This window comes from Chiloscyllium punctatum, chromosome 10 (genome assembly GCF_047496795.1).
Source record: "Chiloscyllium punctatum isolate Juve2018m chromosome 10, sChiPun1.3, whole genome shotgun sequence".
Classification (NCBI taxonomy): Eukaryota; Metazoa; Chordata; class Chondrichthyes; order Orectolobiformes; family Hemiscylliidae; genus Chiloscyllium; species Chiloscyllium punctatum.
Genome location: NC_092748.1, coordinates 22,520,152 through 22,544,163, shown reverse-complemented (window position 1 = coordinate 22,544,163; position 24,012 = coordinate 22,520,152). Strand labels below are relative to the sequence as shown.

The 24,012-nt window shown below is 39.2% G+C and overlaps 1 protein-coding gene across 4 annotated transcripts in view; it reads right to left on the bottom strand.

The window, feature by feature from the left end:
- The window catches only part of LOC140481940 (protein FAM117B-like), a 223,704-nt gene that overhangs the window by 174,854 nt on the left and 24,838 nt on the right, over positions 1–24,012 (bottom strand). For all 4 annotated transcript variants that reach the window (XM_072578674.1, XM_072578675.1, XM_072578676.1 and 1 more), the window contains exon 2: positions 3,780–3,931. In XM_072578674.1, the coding sequence (XP_072434775.1) occupies positions 3,780–3,931 (152 nt within the window). The remainder of the gene's footprint in view (positions 1–3,779; positions 3,932–24,012) is intronic.

The window sequence follows — 24,012 nt, the reverse complement described above, 5'->3', positions numbered from 1 at the left end:
TAAGCATTTATGTATACAGTAAAATGTCTGTGTAAATTGTGCAGACCTGACAGTTTATGTTTTTAAATACCAAGATTGCAAAAATGTGTCAATTGTTGAAATAAAATGTAATTACTTTCATTAACTGAAAGATCTTATGTGGAAACAAGTATTACCATGATCACAGGATATTACATCACCAGCATGAACACAATGGGCCATTATTTGTCAAGTGTCACTGAGGCTAATAGTCCAAATTCAAGCAAGATGCTGCTTGAACTGTATCAATGGCGTCAAAAGATACCCTGGTGGCCCAGAGGTTTTGACTCCATGCTTTCCCGAGGTTTCAACTCCATGCTTTCACAACTTTGATTCCTTGTTAGGGAATAACACATTCAGAGCTCTTGTGATGCACTGATAGGATCAACTGCTGGGCCAAAAGGTCCAGGTTCAAGTCCTACCTACTCCAGAAGCATGTCAAAACCTGTGTAAACAAATTCACTTAAAATAACTATAAGTTACATCAGTAACAAAGTGAAAACATTTGATGTAATAACTAAATTAAACCTAAAGCTAATCTTGTTTATTCCAGTTATAGTCTTTTGATGACATTACAAATGTTAATCACTGCAAAACTATACCTCAATCTCATTCCCAGGCATTTATTTTTAAATGCCAAACATAATATTTAAGTTATTTAAAAACTACCCTTCATTCCCTTTTCCTTCCAAACTAGTCTTCCTTCCTCTCTCTCTTTTGAGCTCTCTCCAAAGATACGACAGCTTCTGACGCTCTTAGCTATAGCTTTTATTTGACTGGTCCAGTTAAATTTCTAGTCAACAGTGTCCCTCAGGATGCTGATGATGGGGCATTTGACAATGGTCATGCCATTCAATGTTGACAGGAGGTTATTGGATTGTCTTATTGGAGATGGCCATTTCCTGGTGCAAATGCTATTTGTCATTTATTAGCCATAGACTCAATATCGACCAATGTTGCATACTCTTGAACTGTGCCACAATGTTGAGTTTTGATGAAATTAAGGATAGAACAAGACTGATAAGCACAAATTGTCTTTTGAAATGGAAAATTCCACCTGATGACAGCCCTCTGATTGGCGAACTTCAGCTGCACATGCACTGCAGAGAAAAACATCTGTATGCAAACAGAAAGCACCCATCTTTTCTAATGGGAAAATGACAAAGAAAAAAGGAAAGAATTCAAAGAAAAGACCTTGGTCCACCTGAGCAACTATCAAATCTGAAAAAATAACAATCACCCTGCAGTCAACAGTATTTCATTAGCGTTAAAAACCAAAAAGGATGGAGGGACCACTCATTCCATTGTTGAAATGTGGACATGTGGTCTTAGGAATTTTACTTACCATCATGTATTCGTTTACTCCATATCCCCCATAATATCTACATGAAACCAATTGTCTGTTGTTTGTAATACTCATGAAGAGTATTGCTCAACTTATAAAGAAATACATCAGATTTACTTGCTTTCTCCATTCTCTTATTCAAGTGCGAAACAATAGTTATTTTTCTGTTCCTGATAAAGCCTGGTATGAATTGTTTTTCTTGTGAATAGCATTTGGTCAGGCAAATTGTCTCATTGACATACATTTTGAGATGGCTTACAGAAAATTGGGGCAGATTCATCAGCACACTCCTCCCAGTAAAGTCAAACAATTTAGCAGCACAAAGATATGTTTAGATGCAAAATTATTGCTTTGGGCTTCTACTTTATGTGAGAGACTGAGCAATGCTTATCTATAATCAATGTCACAACAAGGGTTTGTAACCAAAATTTAAAATCAAATACAACTTGGAACCTCTGAGCAGTACAGTTCATGTTCTTAAATCATTGTTATAATGTAAGGAGATCAAAAAAAAATGCTTTCACATCATATCTACAAAATGTTATGTTCATAAAAATTATCTGGAGTGCAATGGTCATTAAGAGACAAACACAGTAATATTGGAGCCGGCATTATTTCAACAAAGTAATAAACTAACTGATCTGATTTTTCAAAGTAGGTGGAGAAATGTTAGTCAAGGGCATCATAAACTTTCTACTCCTCCTTACATTGTGATACAAGATATTCAAGGTTTACCTGAGATATCAGTATGCTCTATGAATATCTAAGTGCGATGTTTCAAAGGGTAACAACACCAAAACTGCAGCAATCGCTCATTACATTGTCAGTTCATACAAAACTTCCAAGATCTTGTGCAAGATGTGATAATGCAAAAAGACAGAGGAACATGCGCCAAAAGTGAAGGCAAGCTGACATTAGCACAGAGTCATACAGGATACAGGATGAGTCCAACTCATCTGAACTGACCTAGTCCTATTTGCCAGCATTTGGCCCATATCCCTCTTAATCCTTCTTATTCATAAACTCACCAGATGTCTTTTAAAAGTTGTAATTGTATCCACCTACAAAATTAACAACACTAACCATGTGCAGTGGGAAAGTTTTGCAACATAAACAGAACCAAAGACAACTTACAGCAGAACTATTTGTGTAAACAGCGAGACAGCAAGTTGAGACATGTATCCATATTACAGAGGCCTCAGTGAAGATTAAACATTGAACTGAAAACTAATTCTGAAGAAAATGTTAAAAGTAGAATTTTGCAGCAGAATTACATACATGACTGCTTCATGTTGGAATAATATTCTCACTCAAAGTACACAAGAAAACTTTTAATCACAAGAACATCTTCAGGACCTCAGCTACAGGTTTGTCAATGTAGGATATCATAATACAATAAGTTCACCAAAATATCTAAAACAACACAACATAAAAGCAGAAGCTGGACTAAGGCCATCTAATCATTTTGGTCTATTCAGCCACCAGCAGAACTGCAGCTGGTCTTCTCATGCCATTCTACTTTCACGCATGATCCCCAAATCCTTTTATTTCCCAGAACATGGAAAAAAATAACAATGCAATCATTCTATACTATGTAAATGGAAACAGAAAGTTACTAAAGGACATGACAATATGACAGGGAAAAATACAGCCCAAATGAGTTCCATGAAGGGATGTGTGAGCCTATCTACTTTGGGCCATAGCCAGACTGGAGTATTTTCTTCACGGCAAGAAACTGGAAAAATGCAGAAGCAAGACAGTTTACACAATTGTCTAAAAGTTTATGTAAGGGTACAAAAAATAATCAAAACAGCTAACAGACAGTGGCCTTTCTCTTATGGGGCTTTGAATTACTGGTAGGTTAGCTATATTCTAGAGTGCCACATTTAACCCATTCAGGAACATTATTCTCAGGTTTAGGTGTGAAACTGCAGTATGAACAGATTCAGAAGCATGTTACACAGCCTTAAAAGAATTTCATTGTGATAAATTGCATAAACTGGTTTGTGTTTACTTGAATTTTGAAAGAGGAGAGTGATCTAATCAAACTATTCAAAAATATGATTCAGAGAGAGAAAACATTTCCCAAGTGGAATATTCTTAAAGAACAGGAGACGATAAGATCAGTTCTTGCAATCGAAGAAATCAGACAGCACATTCTCCTTGCAAAAGATACCAAAAAAATCTCGAACTCTGTCACACTAAAGGCAATGGATGCACACTCAATTGAAATGTCAGTCCAAGATTGATTTTTTTTGTCAGCAAAGGGTGTCAGTCCATACAAAATGAAGCCAAGCATATGTATGCACAAATCAGTCATGAGCAACAGCACTGGCTGAAGTCCAACCTTCTCCAGCTTCCACATATCAGTTAGGAACAAATCACAGTCCAAGTAAACGAGTTTCACCTGACATACCTGTGTAGCTTTATCTCTCACACAAGGAGCAGAATGGCTGTGCACATCACGTGGCCACTGACCGGTGAGGTAGGGAGCTGCAAGTGTATCCAACGATGATGTGCGGCGGATGTTACTGGAAGGGCTCACCAGAGACTGACGAGATCTGTCAACTGAATGAGGGAAACACTCTCATTAAGTCTTCATAATCCAGAATAAAAATGTTCCAATTCTGACACACATTTTTGTGACAAAATGAAGTGTACAAATAAGCTAAAATTGTAACTCTGAAGAATTTCATCAAGATACTCCCATGGTTCCAATTATCTCTCCTCCTCACTTATTTTAAACTCAATTCCGTTCCCCAGAACTTAAATCCCTCGAGGCAGCAATTACAGGTAGGCTAGTCTCCAATGTACTTGGCATAGTGACCATTATTTAGCTGAGAGACCTGCACTGAGTGGCAGCAGGCCATTTGACTAAGTGTATCGCAGGAAAGCTGCGTCCTCTCCAGCAAAGGCCAGATATGAGCATTTCGAATGAGGATAACTGAACAGGACTGAGAGCTCTGGCTTATTTAGATACTAATAGTTTCTGATAGAACATCATTCTGGTTCTGTTTTGCCCATAATCCAGCTATCACTCTGGTATATTTTAAATAGGAAAGAGTTTAGGGAAGAAATTGACAAGTTTAAGGCCTAGGTAAATGAAAGCAAAGCCATTACGAAGCAACTATAATAGGGATGTCCAAGAGGTTACAGCTGTGGACCAGGCAGACATGACAGTGATAGGGAGAGCTGAGGCAATGAAGAAATTGAAAACAAAGATGACAATTTTAGAATTGTTTGATACATGCCTTAACACAGCTTAATGAGCCATTAGATGCTTGTGTATTTTACCTCAATATTAATTTTTCATCTATTGAAGAAAATTACAATAATGCTCAATATTCACTACTTGTTGAGATGCAGCATGAACTCCAGACGATAAAATCCAGCAACTATTTAAAATAAATTGCCCCAATCCCAAAACATTATGAAGGCAATTGTATGAACTACTTGCAATTTATATTTTCCTGAAGGAATGAACCATTTAGCAATTATTACAGTGCAACTTACTACTAATCAAGTTCAGGTTTTAATGCTGAGTGGTGCACCACTTGTATTGCTTCACAAATGGAACCTGACACAGTAAACTGGAAGTGTACCCATTGCAAATAGTGAGCAATCCAACTGACTACACTCTAAGAGCATCATATCAAATGTCATAGTGACTGCTCTTGATATTATTAACTGCATGCAATACCAGCAAAACTGGAGTAAGTTAGTTAGAGTAAGAGGGAAATTTCTTCAATGATCGAGTCACAGTGACAACAAAAGAAGATGGGTGTGCTCATTGAAGGTGGCTTAAGTCAGCCTTATGGTATCATTTCAAGAGTACGTCAGGGTAATGTCCTCAGCCCAACCTTCTTTAACCGTTTAAGTTGGTGTAAGGATATTCCCTTGTAATGGCAGTGTTGATACATTTCAACTCTACCTTAACTTTGAACTTAACTTTAGTTAAGTAGCGTGTCCAGCATGAAACATAATCTGGACAATGTTCAGTCTTCGAATAATAAGCTGCAAGTAGCATTATTGACAACAGATGCCAAACCATTGCCAAGAAGCAGCAACGTAATTACATTCCCTTGATAGTTAACAGCATCACCATCGCCAAATTTCTCTAAGCATCTACCCTCTGCCACCCAGAAGGACAAGGATAGACACTTGTGAATACCACCATGTGCTATTTCCTCTTCAATGCAATCTGTTCCTTTTATGGAATGATACTGCCTCTCCTTCATTATCACTGGGTCAAAATCCTGGAAGTACACATGGTCTGCAGAGGTTCAAAACTAACATCTTTCAAGGTCACTTGGGGATGGGTGATAACTATTAGCCTTGCATCATCACCCACGTTGCATGAAAAATTATTTCTTCCTCTTCCTCCTTTTCAATACTTGGTAGTCTGTAGCAAATGCCTGACTAAACAAAAGTCACCTTTTTATTTAACTAATTCAATTTTCCCATGACTTCTATGGGTGTAAGGGAATGTTGGGTGAATGCATCTTGTAAGCCAAAATGCAAGTATCATAGGGAATGCTCATCAAGCAGAAAAATGAACACTTTCCCTTCCAAGGTGGGTTGCCTATCTTGCTTAATACTTCCAGCATTTTCCATTCTTATTTCAGACTTCCAGCAGCTGCAATGCCTTTCGACTTCTGTTGAAAATCTAGCAATTTGCTTCAACTCTCACTTCCTCAATATATACATCTACCCTTCTGTGCACAAAGCCTACAGTCTGAGCCTGAGAATTAGAATAACTTTTAATATTCAAAGGATGATCAAGAAATTGATGGCGAGAGAACATAAATGTAAAACAACAAGAAGGCAGAAAAGCAAATTATAAAAAAAGAATAAAATCAGTTTAAAAAGTGTGGATCCAATACAGATAGAGACGGATATTTTGCAATAGGAAAGAGTTATAGAATCAGAGATCTACAGTACAGAAGAGAGTCTCCACCTTTGGCCCATCTCAAGAAATAGAGAAATAGCAGAAAAGCTAACCAAGTGCTTTGCGTCTGTTCTCCCTGAAATCCTTAAGATTCCAAGGGTTTAGCTGGTGTGGGAACTGAAAAATAAAATCAGCATTAAGAGTCATAATACAGAAATAAATGAGACTGAAAGTTGGCAAAACCCCAGGGCCCAATGACCTTCGCCCTTGTGTGTTGAAAGAGGACTATGGAGATAGTGGATACGTTGATTACCTTTCAACATTCTATTCATTTTTCAATGGTGTCTCCATATTAGACAGCTGCAAATGTAACCCCACTGTTTAAAGAAAGGAGGAATAGAGAAAAACAGTGAACTACAGACCCATTTATCTGATTTCAGCAGTAAGGAAAATATTCGAATCTATTATAAATGGTGAGATTACTAGATATTTAGAAAACGCTTGTCTGATTAGACAGGGTCAACACAGCCTTTTGAAGGGCAAATTGTGTTTGACAAATCTGATTTTTTTTATACTGCCAGCACAATTGATAAGGGGAACTGAGTGAATATTGTGTTTTGGGGTTTTAGGAAGGTTTTTAATAAAGTGCCACAGAAGGAATTAAGTAAACAAAATTCAAGTATATGGGATTGGTGATAATATACTAACATGGATTAAGGATTGGTTAACAGGCAGAAAGCAGACAGCAGGAATAAATGAATCATTCTTAGGTTGGTAGGTTCTGACCAATGGGGTACTTGGACCACAGCAGTTCAATAATGTATCAATGATATGGGTGTGGGCGTTAACTGAAATATTTCCAATTTTGCAGATAATATGAAAATTAGTTGACCATAATGAGTTACAAGGAGGATGCAAAGAGGCTTTAAAGGAGTTACAAGTTGAATGAGTGAGCAAGAGCATGGCAGATGGACTGCAATGTGGTTAAGTGTGAGGTTATCCACTTTAGTAGGTGGAACAAAGGCACAAAGTATTTTTTAAAAGGATGAGATTTGAAAGAGATAACCAAAGTAACCCTGGGTCCTTAATCGCAAGTCCCTGAAAACTTGCATATAATGCAAGTTAGAATGCAACTGGTACATTAGCTTTTTTGCAATAATATAATAGCTTGAATATATGAACAAAGAAATCTTGCTTTAGTTAAATAGGACTTGGCAAAACTACATCCTGAGTATTGTGTGGGCACCTTTGGTTCCTGTGCTTTCAGGCTGGGTATTATTGCCATAGAGTGCATGCAAACTGATTCTTGGGATTGTCCTATGAGGAGAGACTGAGGATACTGGGCCTAGATCCTCAGGACTTTACAAGAATGAAGGGTGATCCCAGAAACTTAGCAAATTCTTGAAGGGATAGTCAGAGTTGAGGCAAAAACAGGAGACATAGGCTCAAAACAAGGCAATCCACTTAGGATTGAAAATAAAAAGGAACCTCTTCATTTGGGGCAGGGGGAAGGAGACAGTGATTCTTTGGAATTCTTTACCCTATACAGCTGTGGAAGTTGTCATTAAATTAGCACAAGATAATAGTCCAATCCTGGAGGCGCAGGTGGTGGAGACTATCCGGATTCTTTTTTTTTACTATTCATTTACAGGATTTGGGTGCTGCTGGCTAGGTCACCATTCATTGCCCAACCTTAATTAGCTAGACAGCAGTTGAGAGTCAGTTACTTTGCGATGAGTCTGGAGTCACAGGGAGGCACGACCACAGAAGGATAGCCCATTTCTTTCCATGAAGGACACTGGTGAGTCAGATGGATTTTTCCAACAATCAGAAATTGTTTCATGGTTATCAGTGGATTCTTAATTCTAGATTTGTTTTATTGCATTCAAATTTCACCATCTGTCATCATGTGGTTCAAACTCAGGACCCAAAACTATTGGCCAAGTTTCTGGATTAACAGTCCAGCAATAATACCACCAGGCTATTGCCTCCCCTTCTGCACATTCTTACTGCCGCTTGGTCTCCATGTGGTCCACTCAGTGACACTGGAAGTGGTTGGCACCTTTGTGTTTGTTTGTTCTCCAGAAATCCAGTTACTAATTGAACAGCCACTGGAAACACTTCTACCTCATTAACTATCAAGGCCATTTACAATTTTTTTTTAAAATCACCAGGAAATCTCTTAATCATTCATGTGCTGAAAACAGCTGGTTTCTCCCATTTCTCTGCATAGAAAGTACGGCATTGTTCATCCCACTTTGGTAAATCTCTTCCACAACTCAAGGACCTGACATTCTCTCTCAAGTGTCGTACCCAGGACCACACAGCATTCCAACTGGGATGCAACCTGTGATCCATGAAAACACGGACTTCACTGTACATTCAACATCAATTCTATCCGTTTTTTCATAAATCCATAAAAGCCAAGCCAACTTAATTTATATTGCCATTTTCAAATTTATGAAAATCATAACAGCAGATTGGAAGCAACTGCACCACATAGACTTCAACATTTCAAAGATTCAGGTCATTAAAGTCATAAAAGGAACATGTATTAATTAAGGACCTTTTCAATAGTGCCCACATTCCATTGGTAAATAATTTTAAAATAATCCAATTTGTCCATTTTGCATTCTACATCTAGGGTTTCCAATTTTTTTGCAAAGTGATAACCATGATAATTTGTATCTTTAAAACCCTGCTGGTTCTAATAGCATCAATAATTTCTCAGAGGATCTGGGAGGAGGAAACAAAATTCTGAACTGTCTCATATTTCTTCGAGAACAAGAACGCAACTATCACATTATAGAAGTGACTGTGTATTTCTTTTTGATTAACCTTTTCTTTTAATCAACCTGTTCAAAGATGTTATTGCACACCTCTGGAACAGGTGGGACTTGAACCCAAGCCTCCTAGTCCAATGGCAGAGATACTGCCACTGCAGAAGAGGGCCATGTGTTCAGGATCGTTGCTCAGACTGTGGATCCTTTGCTATTCTTAGTGTGACTCTGCTTCTGTTCCAGCTTCTCAATTTCTGCCATCACACAGTCCATTCTCGAGAATATTTTTTGCATAGGAGCAGGCCATCAATGCACAATACCTTGCTTAATCTTGATGGAGAAGTCGATGAAATTGGTGTCAACTAAAACACAATAGAGAGGACACAGCTATGTGTTATATTGGAAAAACAGGCAACAAGGATACTTGACCAATTGTTTTATTTTCAGGTCACTGAGATCACCTTTCATTTTCCTGTCCATTCTTAACCCTCACCAAGTCTCCCAATACGTCAATTTAAAACAGAGAGTGACTGAACTTTTCAAGAAATTTACCTGCAAGTTAACTGCACTATAACATCAAGAGGAGAACACTTCAGCCAACAGGTTTTCTTCATTCTTTGAGACTGGTTACAGTCGGCCTGCATGAAATACAGTTGGATTGGTAAACCCACCCTTTTGAATTGTTCTCCTTGCCTGGCAGTATATACTGGTCTTGATTTCCAATGGTTTTAAAACTCAAACTTATTTACAAAAGATTGCAGATTTGTCTTATCATTAGTAACTGACATGTTAACTTGCAGTAGAAGTATCCACTACATTTTCTCCCCATGTAGAATCAGAGTCATGCAGCATAGAAATATATCCTTCAGTCCAACCAATCCATGCCAACCATAATCCCAAACTAAACCAGTCCTACCTGCCTACACTTGGTCCATATCCATACAAACATTGCTTATTCATGTACTTATCCCAATGTCTTTTAAACATTGTAACTGTACCCACATCCATCATCTCCACAAAATACATTCCACACACAAACCACTAAAATAAAACACGGTCCCTCCTGTCTTTTAAAATGTTTTTCCTCACTTTGGTCGGAAGATAATAGATCTTCAACATTGGGATCCTTAAACTTTCCTTTTCCAAGCTCCAAGTTAGCTAAATCTTTTGTTGACAGGTGCAAAACTGCTGCCTCTCTTTGCAGATGCGTATCTACAACCACCACCCATACCCAACCTCCAGCACACCCCTCCCTCCCTTCGTCTTGGCTTCTTTCTTCCCTTACTTCCTGCATTACATACACCACCTCTCTTTTCTCTTCTCCCAATCGCTCATCTGCTTTTCAGCAAGCCTAGCTGGTTTCTCCACTCCCTCACTAACCACCTTGTCACCTCTGCCCAATCATTGACCTTGCTGCTTCACCCTAGACCAGGAGCCATAGTGGCAAAAGTCTGACTTTGTACTGAGCTGACCATGACCTACCCATTCCTCCCCTGATTCTTGCCTGCATCTGCTACTGCTGTCAGTAATTTGCCAATCAGCAGCAAACCCCAGTAAGAATTCTTAAGGTTGGAGAATGTCTTTTGACCTTCAATTCACGCATACGCATGTGTGTAAGTGCGTGTACGCATGTATGCATGTGGAGAATAATATTCTGATCACCCGTGATGAAATTTTCCAGGTAGCTTTGGAAAGAAATTGCTTGCTGTCTCTCTGAACTTTTCAATACTTGCCTGCTTTCTGTGGAATTTAGAATACGTTTGATTAAGATTTTGAAGGTGCAGCAGACACAAATTTGAAGATTTTCATATGATTTGCATAATCAAAGAAGAGCTAGACCTATGAGGAATGGAATTTGGTGCTGGATTACTGTGGGAGAAGCTTAGAACACCTTCTGTAAAAGTCAGTTGATGTTCAAATCCATTCTTGATTTTAAAGTAGGGTATCACAGATTTTTATTAGCCCAAGGTGGAAAGGGAATGGACAGTAAATTGAGCACATGGACTAAGGTTGTGGACTATTCATGATCTCATTGAATAGTAGAACAGACTTAAGGGGCTCAATGTTTTTGTGTGATGTGGATGACTGCATTCACGAGCATCCCAAGAGAAGCCGGTGGGATGCTTTAAACTTCTGCAGTTTCTCTAAGTGTATTAAGCATGAGAATTCCAGGGGATGGTATGTCAACTGTATCTACATATGATAGAAACGTAGTAGCCATGACATGAAGAGTCCTGGACAATGGTCATGTTTTGCCAGTTATTTCAAAAACGTTTATCAATTTATGCATGTAATCTTGGGCAAACTTAAATATGAAAAATGTGTTGCTGGAAAAGTGCAGCAGGTCAGGCAGCATCCAAGGAGGAGAATCAACGTTTCGGGCATAAGCTCTTCTTCAGGATTTCCTGAAGAAGGGCTTATGCCTGAAAAGTCGATTCTGCTGTTCCTTGGATGCTGCCTGACCTGCTGCGCTTTTCCAGCAACACATTTTCAGCTCTGATCTCCAGCATCTGCAATCCTCACTTTCTCCAAACTTAAATATGGTGATATCTAAGAAATTAATGCCAGCCTCATGTGCTGTCATTTTGAAATTAAATGAAGGGTTGGTAATTATTGACAGTACAGATAGATGCTTCTCATTCTGCTGAGAGTCCAAATACCTCACATATCTGTACAAATATAGATGGTATTGTTACTACCTGACTGCATTACCTGACAATCAATTGGTGGAATGATAAAGGAGACCCTGAAACCAAAATAAAAACTGCCCCAAAAAGTGCATACCCTGGTTGCAGCCTGGTCACAACAACACTTTCACAAAGTTGCATTAAAATGCAAAAACCAAACCGGTAAACCCCTCCTATTTAACAGTCTCACTATATCACTTTCAGGCAGGGTAAACAAGGATGAAGTTACTCCCCATCTCATAAACATTTCTAAATAGTATTCAAGTCTCAGCAGCCGAAGCCAGACCCAGATATTCCCTCTCAAATTTTTCCATTGCAGGCAAAAAAGGACATTCTCAGCTAAACCAAACAGATTCAGTCTTGAGCATCGGAAAGAATTTTCTGAAGTTGCTGGGCTGCTGAAGGATGACCTGCCTCCACTCCAATCATAAATCCATACAAACTGAATTCATGGTGAATTGCTGTTCAATCAAGTTGCTACTTCGCTGACATAAACAACGCTGATAGACATAATGTGCAGGTGCTGGTGTTGGACTGGGATGAACAAAGTTAAAAATCACAACATCAGGTTGGAGTCCAAAAGTTTTTTTTTGGAAGTACTAGCTTTCAGAGTGCTGCTCCTTCAACAGGTAACTAGATTGGTGATGGGGCAGCGCTCTGGAAGCTAGTACTTCCAAATAAACCTGTTGGACTATAACCGGGTGTCGTCTGACCTTTAATAATACTGATAAAGTCATAGACCTGAAGAGCATGGACATACACACCTCTTCGCTCCAATTCGTCCATGCCAACCAGATGTCCTAAATTAATCTAATGCATTTACAAGCATTTGGCACATATCCCTCTAAACCCTTCCTATTCATATACCCATCCAGCTGCCTTTTCAATGTTGTAATTGTACCAGCCTCCACACCACTTCCTCTGGCAGCTTTACTCCACGTACACACGCACCAGCCTCTCTGTAAAAAAAGTTACCCTCTCACTTTAAACCAACATCTTCCAGCTTTGGATTCCCCAAGCCAAGGAAAAAATCGTCTATTTATCCTACCCATGCCCCTCATGACTTTAAAAATCTCTATATGGTCACCTCTCAGCCTCTGATATTCCAGGGAAAATAGCCCCAGCCTACTGAGCCTCTCCCTATAGCTCAAACTCTCCAATCCCAGCAGGATCAGAAGGGTTCAGAAAAGACTTACAAGTTTATCAACATCTTTCACACAGCAGGGAGATCGGAATTGAATTCAGTATTCCCAAAGTGGCCTAACCAATGTCCTTAACAGCTGCAACATGACATTCCATCTACTTTACTCAACACATTGACCAATAAAGATAAAAGTACCAATCGCTTTCATCACTACCCTGTAAACCTGGGACTCCACCTTCAAGGAAATACAAAACTGCACCTCCAAGCTCTCTTTGTTCAGCAACTATCTCCCGGACTCTATCATTAAGTGTATAAGTCCTGCCCTTATTTGCCTTATCAAAACGCAACACCTTGCATTTATCTGATATCTGGTCAGCATGGATGAGTTGGACCAAAAGGTCTGTTTCCATGCTGAGCACCTCTAGGTGCAATATGTAAACTCCAACTGCTACTCCTTGGCTCATCTGATCAAGGTCCTGTCGTACTGTGATATAATTTTCTTTTCTGTCCACCACCACCAATTTTGGTATCATCTGCAAAATTACTAACCATTCCTATCTTCACATCTAAATCATTTAAATAAATGATAAAACTCAGTGGACCCAGCACTGATCCTTGTGCCGCACCACTGATCACAGGCTTCCAGTCTGAAAAGCAACTCTCCACCACCACCACCATCTCCTATCTTGAAGTCAATTTTATATCCAAATAGCTAAATTGCTAAATTCCATGTGATCTAACCTTGATAAGTAGTCTACCATGTAAAGCCCGCTTACATGCCTTGAAGGTCAAATAAACAATGTCCATCACTCTGCCTTCAATCTTTTGTCACTTCAAAAAAACTCTATCAAGTTGCAGATATGATTTTCTACACACAAAGCCATGTTGACTATTCCTAATCAGTCCTTGCCTTCCTAAATGCACGTTAACCCTGTTCTCCAACAACATACCCACCACTGACATCAGATCTTTCCTCAGACACAATCCTTCCTATTTTAAAACCTGTATCTATTATCCCCTTCCCAAAAATAAAGGAAGCCATTAACCGATTGTCATGACCATAAAATATGATGTGGCAATTTTTGAATTCTATCAGATTTGAGCACCTGGGACTTCCATAGACTGAAATGCATTTAAAGGGAGAAAATACAGACTTGAAATGGTCACATCGATCATCTGACTACACAGGTTAGTCTAGTTTCTTGAAACAAACAAACCCATTTGAACTGAAATTAGCATTTTATTTAAAGACCCTGAAACTCTTCAACTCAACCAGACGTGATAGGCTCTCAACTATTTTGATTTTGACCTTCATAGGAATTTCCATCTATTTAAGAGGGAACCTTGCCTACAATTAGCAAACTTAAAAAATCGAATTTGGAAAATGGAAGGCAAGTATTCCAAGAAGTTATCATGGCACAGATTTATTTTTGATTGTGGAATGGAACCATCTGGAGAAAACACATTGTCTCGCGAAAGAAAAGTGCCCAGTGACAATACTAATTAGAAAGAAACATCAGAACACTATGAATCAAAGCTACTGAAATATTCACGACTGTTGATGATTCAAATCACAAATTAAACAACCATGGTCTCAGTTTAAAATCTTTCACCTCAAAGATAACTTAAGGAATTAAAACTGTACATTCTTTTCATGTTCCTTTTTGGACATTATTCCTTTTAGCTTTGTGGCTGTGCATATTGCTCGACATCATGACTTGACTTAACAGGCAATAACATTTCTTTCTTCCCTTTAAAAATGTTGAGATTGGCTCTTGATCTTATCTGTGTGAAAACCAATCAACTATATTTAAACTGAAGACAGATGTAAGCCACATGGGGAAAAACTACTTAAAGTTTTGTTGTGACAAACTAGGGAGATTGAAAAAGTGCAGAGTCAATTCACCTGTCCTCACCTGATTCTCAAGCTTCCCTTTCCTCTCCCAAGTCCTTGGACATGCTATTTCCTCCAAATCTACCATCTTTCCTTTTGAAACAAGTTTCTACTCCTTCATAGGACTTTGAAAGCTCTTATCAAAATCATAAGGAAGCAAGCACAGAGTTGACTGCCAGTTTTTTCAAATTTGTTTTATTTCCCCAAACATGGGATGTGGCTGATTCATTGAACATTTATTGTCCATTCCTAGTTGCTGTTGAGAATGGTGGTGAGCTGCCTTTCTGTAATGCTCCAATGAGTGTGGTGTCGGTGAATCTGAAGTATGGGGTTCTTAGACTTTGATCATGTGATAAATCCATCAAGTGGAAAAATGTAACTGATAAAATAATAAGAAAAATTGAAAATTGTACACTGAGCTTTACACAAACACCAAAATAATATGAAGTGTACTCTTTGACTTACTAGGCAATACCTGGTGGACTAATCATGATGCATTATTCAATTAACTGGGAAGCAAATTGGAAGACAAGGCAATCATAAATAGCACGCGTGGACGAAGAATCTCTGACTTTTGTTGCCCCGAAGCGAGAATAATCTTTACATAAATATTCAAATATAAAATAAATAACAACTGAAAAAAACGTCAAGAATAATATCACCCTTGAGGATCCCTCTGATGAGATCAACTATTGGAGAACATAAGTTGCAGAAATTTTCCACTTCAACGACAGAGAACAAATCCAATTCAGCACCTTGCTTCCTTCCAAAAATTTGGTTTAACATTCTGGTCTCACTGTTTTGTGATGGAGCCATTCCAGTGACACAGAAGTAACCAATGTTCAAAGAGCAACCAAAATCACTCAAGGGTCTTCCCTATCAATCATCAATTGCACACTTTCTTAGAAAGGCTGAAGACATTCCTAATAAAACTGCTGCATTCGAAGTATACTCCCCTAACCTGACTTCCTTTACAAACATGCTATTTTGCCTCTATATCAGAATTGCCATCAGTTTGTTAATCAAGTTCAATACAATCTGCTGGCTTGTTAATGCAACACAGCCCTTAACATTTTATAATGCAAGGAAGCACTACATATTTATAACTTAAATCATTAGGGCTCTGTCCAGATTGACGCTTTCCCAATTTTTTGTAACTGGTGTGAACCCACTTTAACATTGTATCGTGATCCGCTCCCCCCAAAAAGATGTTGTTTGGGACAGATACAGAAAATGTTTGTGGGGAGTATAGGTTTCACCTGTTGAGCCAGTTCTTGGAAGCAAATGTGTAATCAGCTATCAGCCCACAAAAAGCACTCCATTAGGCCATGACAATGCAAGCAAAGAATGGACTAAAGTTGCAAGAAATCAGCCTGAGCTCCATGACAACACTTGTTGCCTCCAAATTCATGCCCCAAATCATCAAATGATTGTGTTGCTGGGAGACATGATCCACAATTTGGGAAATCCTGCTCTAGATCAGTGAACTAGTTTTGTGTTCTTTGCTCTCTTCTCGGCTGCATGTCTTCTAAGTTGTTTTCTGCATTAATTCTCAAACCCCTTGCTTACTTGAATTGCATGCACCTTTTTGGAATAAAGCCCTACAGAAACACCCTACAGAAACAGTTTCCACATGCACTCTGATTAACTTACCATCCCCATTATTCTGCCTACCATCAATTGTAATATTGATCAACTGACTTGAAGTCTTGAATGAGTAAAAAAAAATTTTGCTCTTCAACATTAAATGGCCAAAGCCATACACTTGAGACACCACAGACTGCACTGCATTGCACTGATTCAACCCATGCACATCAGTTAGACACTTTTTTTTTTCTTATGGAGTCACAAGCAGAATGTTTACAGCATGATCTTTCAGCTGATCTTGTCTACACCATTAATTAAATAAAGTTAAAAATCACACAACACCAGGTTATAGTCCAACAGGTTTATTTGGAAGTACAAGCTTTCGGAGCTCTGCTCCTTTGTCAGGTAGCTCCGAAAGCTTGTTCTTCTAAGTAGACCTGTTGGACAATAACCCGGTGTTTTGCGATTTTTGAACTTTGTCCTCCCCAGTCCAACACCAGCACCTCCACATCATTGATTAAATAGTCATGTATTCTCATCCCACTTTCCAGATTTGGTCCACAGCTTTGTAAGCTATGGCGATTCAGGTGTTCATCTAAGCAGTTCTTAAATGTTAAGGGTTTCCACCTTTACCATCCTTTCAGGCATTGAGTTCCAGATGCTCACAACCCTATATCTAAAAAAAAACTCTAAATTCCAAATCCCTCCTTAATTAAGTTGTGGCTTTTGATTATTGACCCTAGGGTCTTCCCACTTATCCTGTCTATGCCAGCCAGAACTTTGTATACCTCAATAGATAACCCCTCAGTCTTCTCTGCTCGAAGGAAAACAATTGCAGCCTATCTTGTCTCTCCCAATAGTTGGATTGCCCCAGCTCAGCAACATCCTGGTTCATCTTATCTGCACCCTCTCTCATGCAGTCACATCCTTCCTCTTGTGTGGTGACTAGAACTGCATACACTACTCCATCTGTGGATTAATCAACATTACGCACAGCTCCTTCATAGCTTCCTTGCTCTTGTGCCCAATGCCTTGATGAAAAGAGCCAAGTTTCCCAGATGGCTTCTTTAACCAACTTGCCAACCTGCCCTTTTCCCTTCAGAGATCACAATGAATACCACAGTTCTTCTTATCCTCTATTTCCTCGGATCCTATCTTCCAACGTATACTCCCTTGCCTTGCTTATCTTTCCAACATTATGGTAGTGAGCAGCATTGCCTTTAATATTTTTTTCCAGCTTGCATGGGCTTTCCTAAATCAGAGGTCAGTGCAACAATCAGCATTCCAAGCATGGGAGTGGCCGTGCTTGCATCTTAGAAGGAACCCTGGCAGTTAGCCAATATGGTGGATCGAGTTTTCTGTGTTTAAGTGAGGTTCAAGTCCTCTGTGCGGTACTGGGGTTAAAGTCCCCCGGGGTGAGTTTGTTTGAGGTTCAAGTCCTCTGCGCTGCATTGGGGGTAGGGGGATGTGACTGAGGTTAGAGTCTTCTGCGCAATACTAGGGTTAAAGTCCCCTGGGGTGTGTTTGATTGAGGTTCAAGTCCACTGCATGGTACCGGAGTTCGAGTCTACTGGATGGGTTGAGTTGAGATACAAGTCCTCCGCAGTGTACTGAGGTTCGAGCTCTCTGTGTTTAAGCGAGGTTCGAGTTTTGTGTGTTTAATTGGGATTTGGGTTCTCTGCGATTAAGTGGAATTTGAGTCCTCTGTGTTTGGTTGGGGTTCGAGCCCTCATGAGGAGTGAAGTGAGATAGAGATTAAAGTCTCCCAGTGATGAAATTTGAGGCTCTGTGAGTCTTTGTTCTGGGGGAAGACAGTGGCTTGGATTGCGGAGCCATGTGGTCCACTGTGAAGGTTTTCTCTTTTTATAAGTGTAATTTCAGTGAGAGGATCCAAAAAAAAGAGAAACGCTGAAACTAAAGTATTAATACCTGGGTCGAGGAGGGAGGTTTCAATGTAAATTGTGCCATGCTGAGAGTGTTTGATGTTTAAAAATTTTGGTTTGTTAGAATAGAGATTTGGAAAATCTTTTTCAGTAACTCTTTTGCCTTGTTTGAATCAGGATCTCAATTCAGTATGTTTTGTGGGCTATGTAATAGGGCAGATTTTGTTTTTATATTGAAATTGTACAACATTATGTCCTTTTTAAAATGATCAAACTTGCTATCTTAAAACAAATTGATTGAGTGCCTAGAGCACCTGATTTGTTTCAAATTCTACAAAGCCTATTTCAAAAGAAAAGTTGGGTCAGTGGTCATGCTTTAGCCAGATGAGAGCACGATATTAAAATATCTTTGCTGCTGTGTTTTTAATGCAGAGTGTTCACAAACATAAGAGTGCATTTTGAGTTAGATGTTTTGTTAAGATTCAAGAGAATGTTAGAACTTGAGGCTGAACTATTTCATTTCTGTTAATTATTGTTAAGACTTCATTGGCCCCCTTCATATTGCAAATTCAAAGAATGTTGACCTCTACCAAACTTGTCACCGTAATTCCAACTGTTTTATTTGGGAAGTTTCATTTGGGAAGTTTCATTTGGAGAAAACATTTTAAAATATTCAGCATCTGTTTCCCACGAATATTTGAGATTTAAACCTGAACTGAAACTACCTTTTCAATTGCTGAAGCACAGGAAACATTTTGCTATTCCAGACTTTTGAAATATTCCTGACAGCTTTCACATTAGCCAAGTATCAATTTGTTAAAAGAAAATAATTTTTGAATAACCTGAATGAGACACCCGAAGGTTTGATTGTAGGACCATTGATTGTTGTTTATGTTTGACTGAATCTTTGAGGTAGTACAATTTAAAAGTTTATGAATTGTATAAAACTTGATAATGTCATAAATAGTGAACAGAGTAACACACTTCAAGAATTCAAAGAATGTTAAAATAGGCAGACACATGTATGATTGTCTTCATCCATATTGGTAAGGAAGGAAACGCACAGATACTTTCAGCAGTTCACATTTCTCTGGAGTTTCTCCATTCACAGGTAAAGCATGCCTTTGGACCACTGCCCACCCCTCCACAACAGATTTAATAAGCTTCCCAGTCATGAGCATGAGAAGTGAAAAAGCTAACAACAGTGAAGAGGAGGTTGGTATGCCTTTTGTCAGTGGTCTTCCTGCGGACATTAAACTACGTGAGTCTTTCGATCATTTAAGGGATATGATGATTCACTGATCAAGCTAATGTCAAAACAGCCAGTTGGCTTTATTACATTTAACAGCAGAGCAGGAACAGAAGCAAAGAATGCTGTGTTCACCTAGCCTGCAGCTGCAGATGCTGTGCTGCAAGCTCATATGCACTGGTATCCTCCATCTGAAGCACCTCCAGAAGGATGGAAGCCTTGTCAATTTTGTGAAGCATTTAACTGCCCTTATCTGAGAATTCAGATTTCTCCAAGGAGTAATGCATGAGCAGAGTGAATTTTCTTTTCAGGTTGGACTTTATGAAAGGAGATTTTAGAGAACTGGCTCGTTTCCACTTGACTTGGAGGGGATGGACTGTGGCTTTAAGAACTTTACTGGTGAATTTTGTTTACCACATGAGAGGATTCTTCAAGTTCTATTTACTGTAATGGACCAGTAATTTTTGTCATTATAACCACTGCATGAGTTGTATCAATAACTTGCTTAAATACTGGCTGTCAGAGTCTTATGAAAGCTGGTAATGTCATTGATTGGTTATCATGAAATGATAAAAGCAGGGAATGACAACGTGTATAGGGTATCAGCAGGCAGGGAAAGATTTAAGTTCTGAGTTTGTGAAACAAGATGTTCAGCTGAGCATGACTCAGATCAGAGAACTTCGTTAACAATGGGGTGCTGGAGGCAAGGATAATGGGTTAACAAGGGGGAAAAGCATTCATTATGTAGAGCCATTTAACAATATTGGAAGCATTCAGTATGCCAGGTCAGATAACAAGAGGAAAATTATCCATTTTATGAATCCAGTTAACAAGATTAAGAACATTCATTGTATAACAGTAAAGGGTGCGGTCTTTGCTATTGATACTCGCTGATTGTAACGGTCACCCAATTAATATGTGCGTTGCCTTATCTGGATGCTCCTCCCTGTAAAATGACTATATAGTTCATTGAGAAACTGCTATTCCAGAGAAGAGCACAAACTCATGTCCCTGCATACATGGACAATCATTCTCTCTCCCTCCAGGGCCTGGAATAAAGATGGAGTTAAAACTATACTGTGTCTGAGCATTTTGCTTCAACTTGGGGTGAGGAGAATGGGATGAAAAAACCATGCCACCTGCAGTTAAATCTGTGGCTGTGTGGGATGGTTCTCTCAGCAAGAAATGTGACATGGTCTATCTTAATTATTCATCTTCACTACAATTCCAGTTGTGTAATTGGTCATTCTGAATATTACACACATAAAACCAACAATGACGACACACAAACCAGGTGGATATAAAAATAGATAATAATTTACTAGACTAATTGATGCGTGAACGTTTGGCAATTTGCTATGAACATCAAACATCTCTGGTGTGTCAATCCCTGACATCTGAGTGAATCTCAATGCAGAAGGATGGTGCTAGGACATTGCGTTCATGTGTATCCACTATCTTTATGCACATCTCTCTTACCTATCTCCATCTCCAATATATCCACCTCTTTTATCTCTTCTACATAAATATCCACATACTTGTGTACCCTATATGGACATACGAATAAGGAGGAATTGCCCACTGTCCTTTGAGTCTGCTCTTCCATTCTATAAAAAAATCAAAGCTGATTTGATTTTAAATCAACTCCACATTTCTGCTACTTCCAATAACCTTTTACCTTCTTGCTGATCTCAAATCTCTATCGCTGCCTTAAAAATATTCAAAGATTCTACCGCCATCATCTTTTGAAGGAAGAGGGTTTCAAAAGCCTTCAACCCTCAGAAAAGAAGGTCTCATCTGTCTTCAATGGCAATGCCTTAAAGTGACTCCTCGTTCGACAGACACCAAGAGGAAACATCCTTTCCATGCATATCCTGCACAAGATCTTGACGCGCCCGGACACTTGAATCAAGTGGTCTCTGCCTCTTATTTCCAGTAGATACAAGCCTAGTTTGTTCAGCCTTCCCTCAAAGCAACCATCGATTCCATGTTTTTGTCATCTCATCCAATCAGAAACAATTGCACATTTCATGCTCCAACATCCAAAGTTCAACATTTGTTGGAAGGTATTAGTCCATTCACTTCCACAATTGACTACTGCTTCATAATCATTAATGAATAATTACCACAAGTTTTTTTAAAAGAAAATTAAAGTATTTTGGTTGCTGGAAATCGGAAATAGAACTTTAAGTTTTGGAAAGATTCAACTGGTCAGGGTACATCTACTCAAGGTTGATAAGTTCTGATGAGTTTTTGTTACAGATGTTGACAGACCACAGTATTTCTAGCTTTCTCTGTGCCTAATAAATTGTCAAGATTAGAGATGAGATTAATTCTTGAAAACTGAGTAAAGCTGCCTTTTTAGGTGGTTTGTGCAACTGGCATTTTGTATACATGGCTTGGCATGTGTATAACTGAATTCTACATGGATTTTGACAATTATAACTGTCTTTAGATCCAACTGCATTCCATGTGTAGACAGTGGAACAATTTGTCTGGTCTGCTCTTGCCAACCTACTTGACTAAGGTGGGAGAGAGGAAATCGTAGACAGTTCAGAATAAAGATTTACTTATTTAAAAGATTGCACTTCGATCCTCAGTTTGCAAATTAGCTGACTACAGAACAGAACAGCACAGAAACAGGCCCTTTGGTCTATCAGGTCTTCGCCAACCACAATGCCATTCTAAACTTGAGAATAGGGTATAAGAATAGGGTATAAGCATAGGGTATAAGCAAGGTAAAAACAATGACTGCAGATGCTGAAAACCAAATACTGGATTAGTGGCGCTGGAAGAGCACAGCAGTTCAGGCAGCATCCAACGAGCAGCGAAATCGACGTTTCGGGCAAAAGCCCTTCATCAGGAAGCCCTCCTGATGAAGGGCTTTTGCCCAAAATGTCGATTTCGCTGCTCGTTGGATGCTGCCTGAACTGCTGTGCTCTTCCAGCATCACTAATCCAGTATAGGGTATAAGCAGGCAGGAAAACAGTAAAGTTCTGAGTTTTGTGAAAAAGAGGTTCAGCTAAGCATGTCTCAGATAAGCAATTACAGTTAACAATGGGGTGCTGGAGGCAAGGGTAATAGGTTAACAAGGTGGAAAAGCATTCAGTATGTAACTGAAGTTAACAAGGTAAAAGTATTCATTGTGTGAATCCAGTTAGCAAGGTAAAGGACATTCATTGTATAACAGTAAAGGGCTTGGTCTCTGCTATTGATACTCATTGATTGTAATGGTCACCCAATTCATATGTATGTTGCCTTATCTGGATGCTCCTCACTGTAAAATGACTACATAGTTCATTAAGAAACTACTGTTCCAGAGAAGACCGTAAACTCATGCCTCTGTGCAAATGGGCGATCGTTCTCTCTCCCTCCAGGGCCCAGAATACAGATGAAGGAAGTAAAGCTATACTGTGTCTCTGACTGCTTTGCTTTGACCGAGCAGGGAAACAGGACGACAAACTAATCCTACCTGTCTGAACATGGTCCCTTGATACCCTGTCCATTCAGGTGTCTGTCCAAATGTTTCTTAAATGTTGCTGTCATGTCCACTTCTATCACCTTCCCTGGCATCATTTGGGTACTTCATGATTATTCAACACAACAATAATCAATTCAGAATATATGGAATATGCCTGATTGTTTTCAGACTCACACCGCAGAAAGTCATATGATACAGGAGTGACCTAGAAATTTGCAATAATAAATATGTCACAAAAATAAAACTTATTGATATCACATTCAGGAAGTTATGATACACAACAACAAAACCAGTTTGACTGCAAAGATTTAAAACTTCCTTCCTCCTCGATAATCCTCAGGGCGGATGCCCTGCAAGGCTGCACACTCAGTCCCTTACTGTATACACTCATGATTGTGTGGCCAAATCATGCTCCAATTCTATTTATACACGTATTGATGACATCACCGTAGTGAGTCAGATCTTAAACACCGAGACAGAGTATAGAATAGAGACAGACAGCATAGTAGCATGGTATAAAATCAATTTCTCCCTCAATGTCAGCACAAAGCTGGTAATTGACTTCAGAAAGCAGTGCAGAGGCCATAGCCTTTCTGTGTCAATGGTGCTGAGGTGGAGATAGTCGGGAGTTAAGTTCCTAGGAGAAAATATCACCATGTTATCCTAGTCCATCCATGTTGACGCGATGGTCAAGAAAGCACACCAATGCCTCCACTTCCTCAGAAGGTCATAGAAATTCAGCATGAGCACAATAACTCATCAATTTTTATAGATGCAACATGGAAAAGCACCTTATCCAGATCCTGTACAGCTTGGTGTGGCAACTGCTCTGTCCGACACCACAAGAAATTACAGAGAACTGTGAACATGGCCCAGTCCATCACGCAAACCAGTTTTCCATCTACTGACTCAGCCTATATTTCCTGCTGCTTCGGGAAAGTAGCCAACATAATCCAAGACCTCTCCCACCTTGTTATATTTTCTTTCATCCTCTTTAGTCAGGCAGAAGACACAAAAGCTTGAATACACGCACCAAGATTTCAACAACAGCTTCGT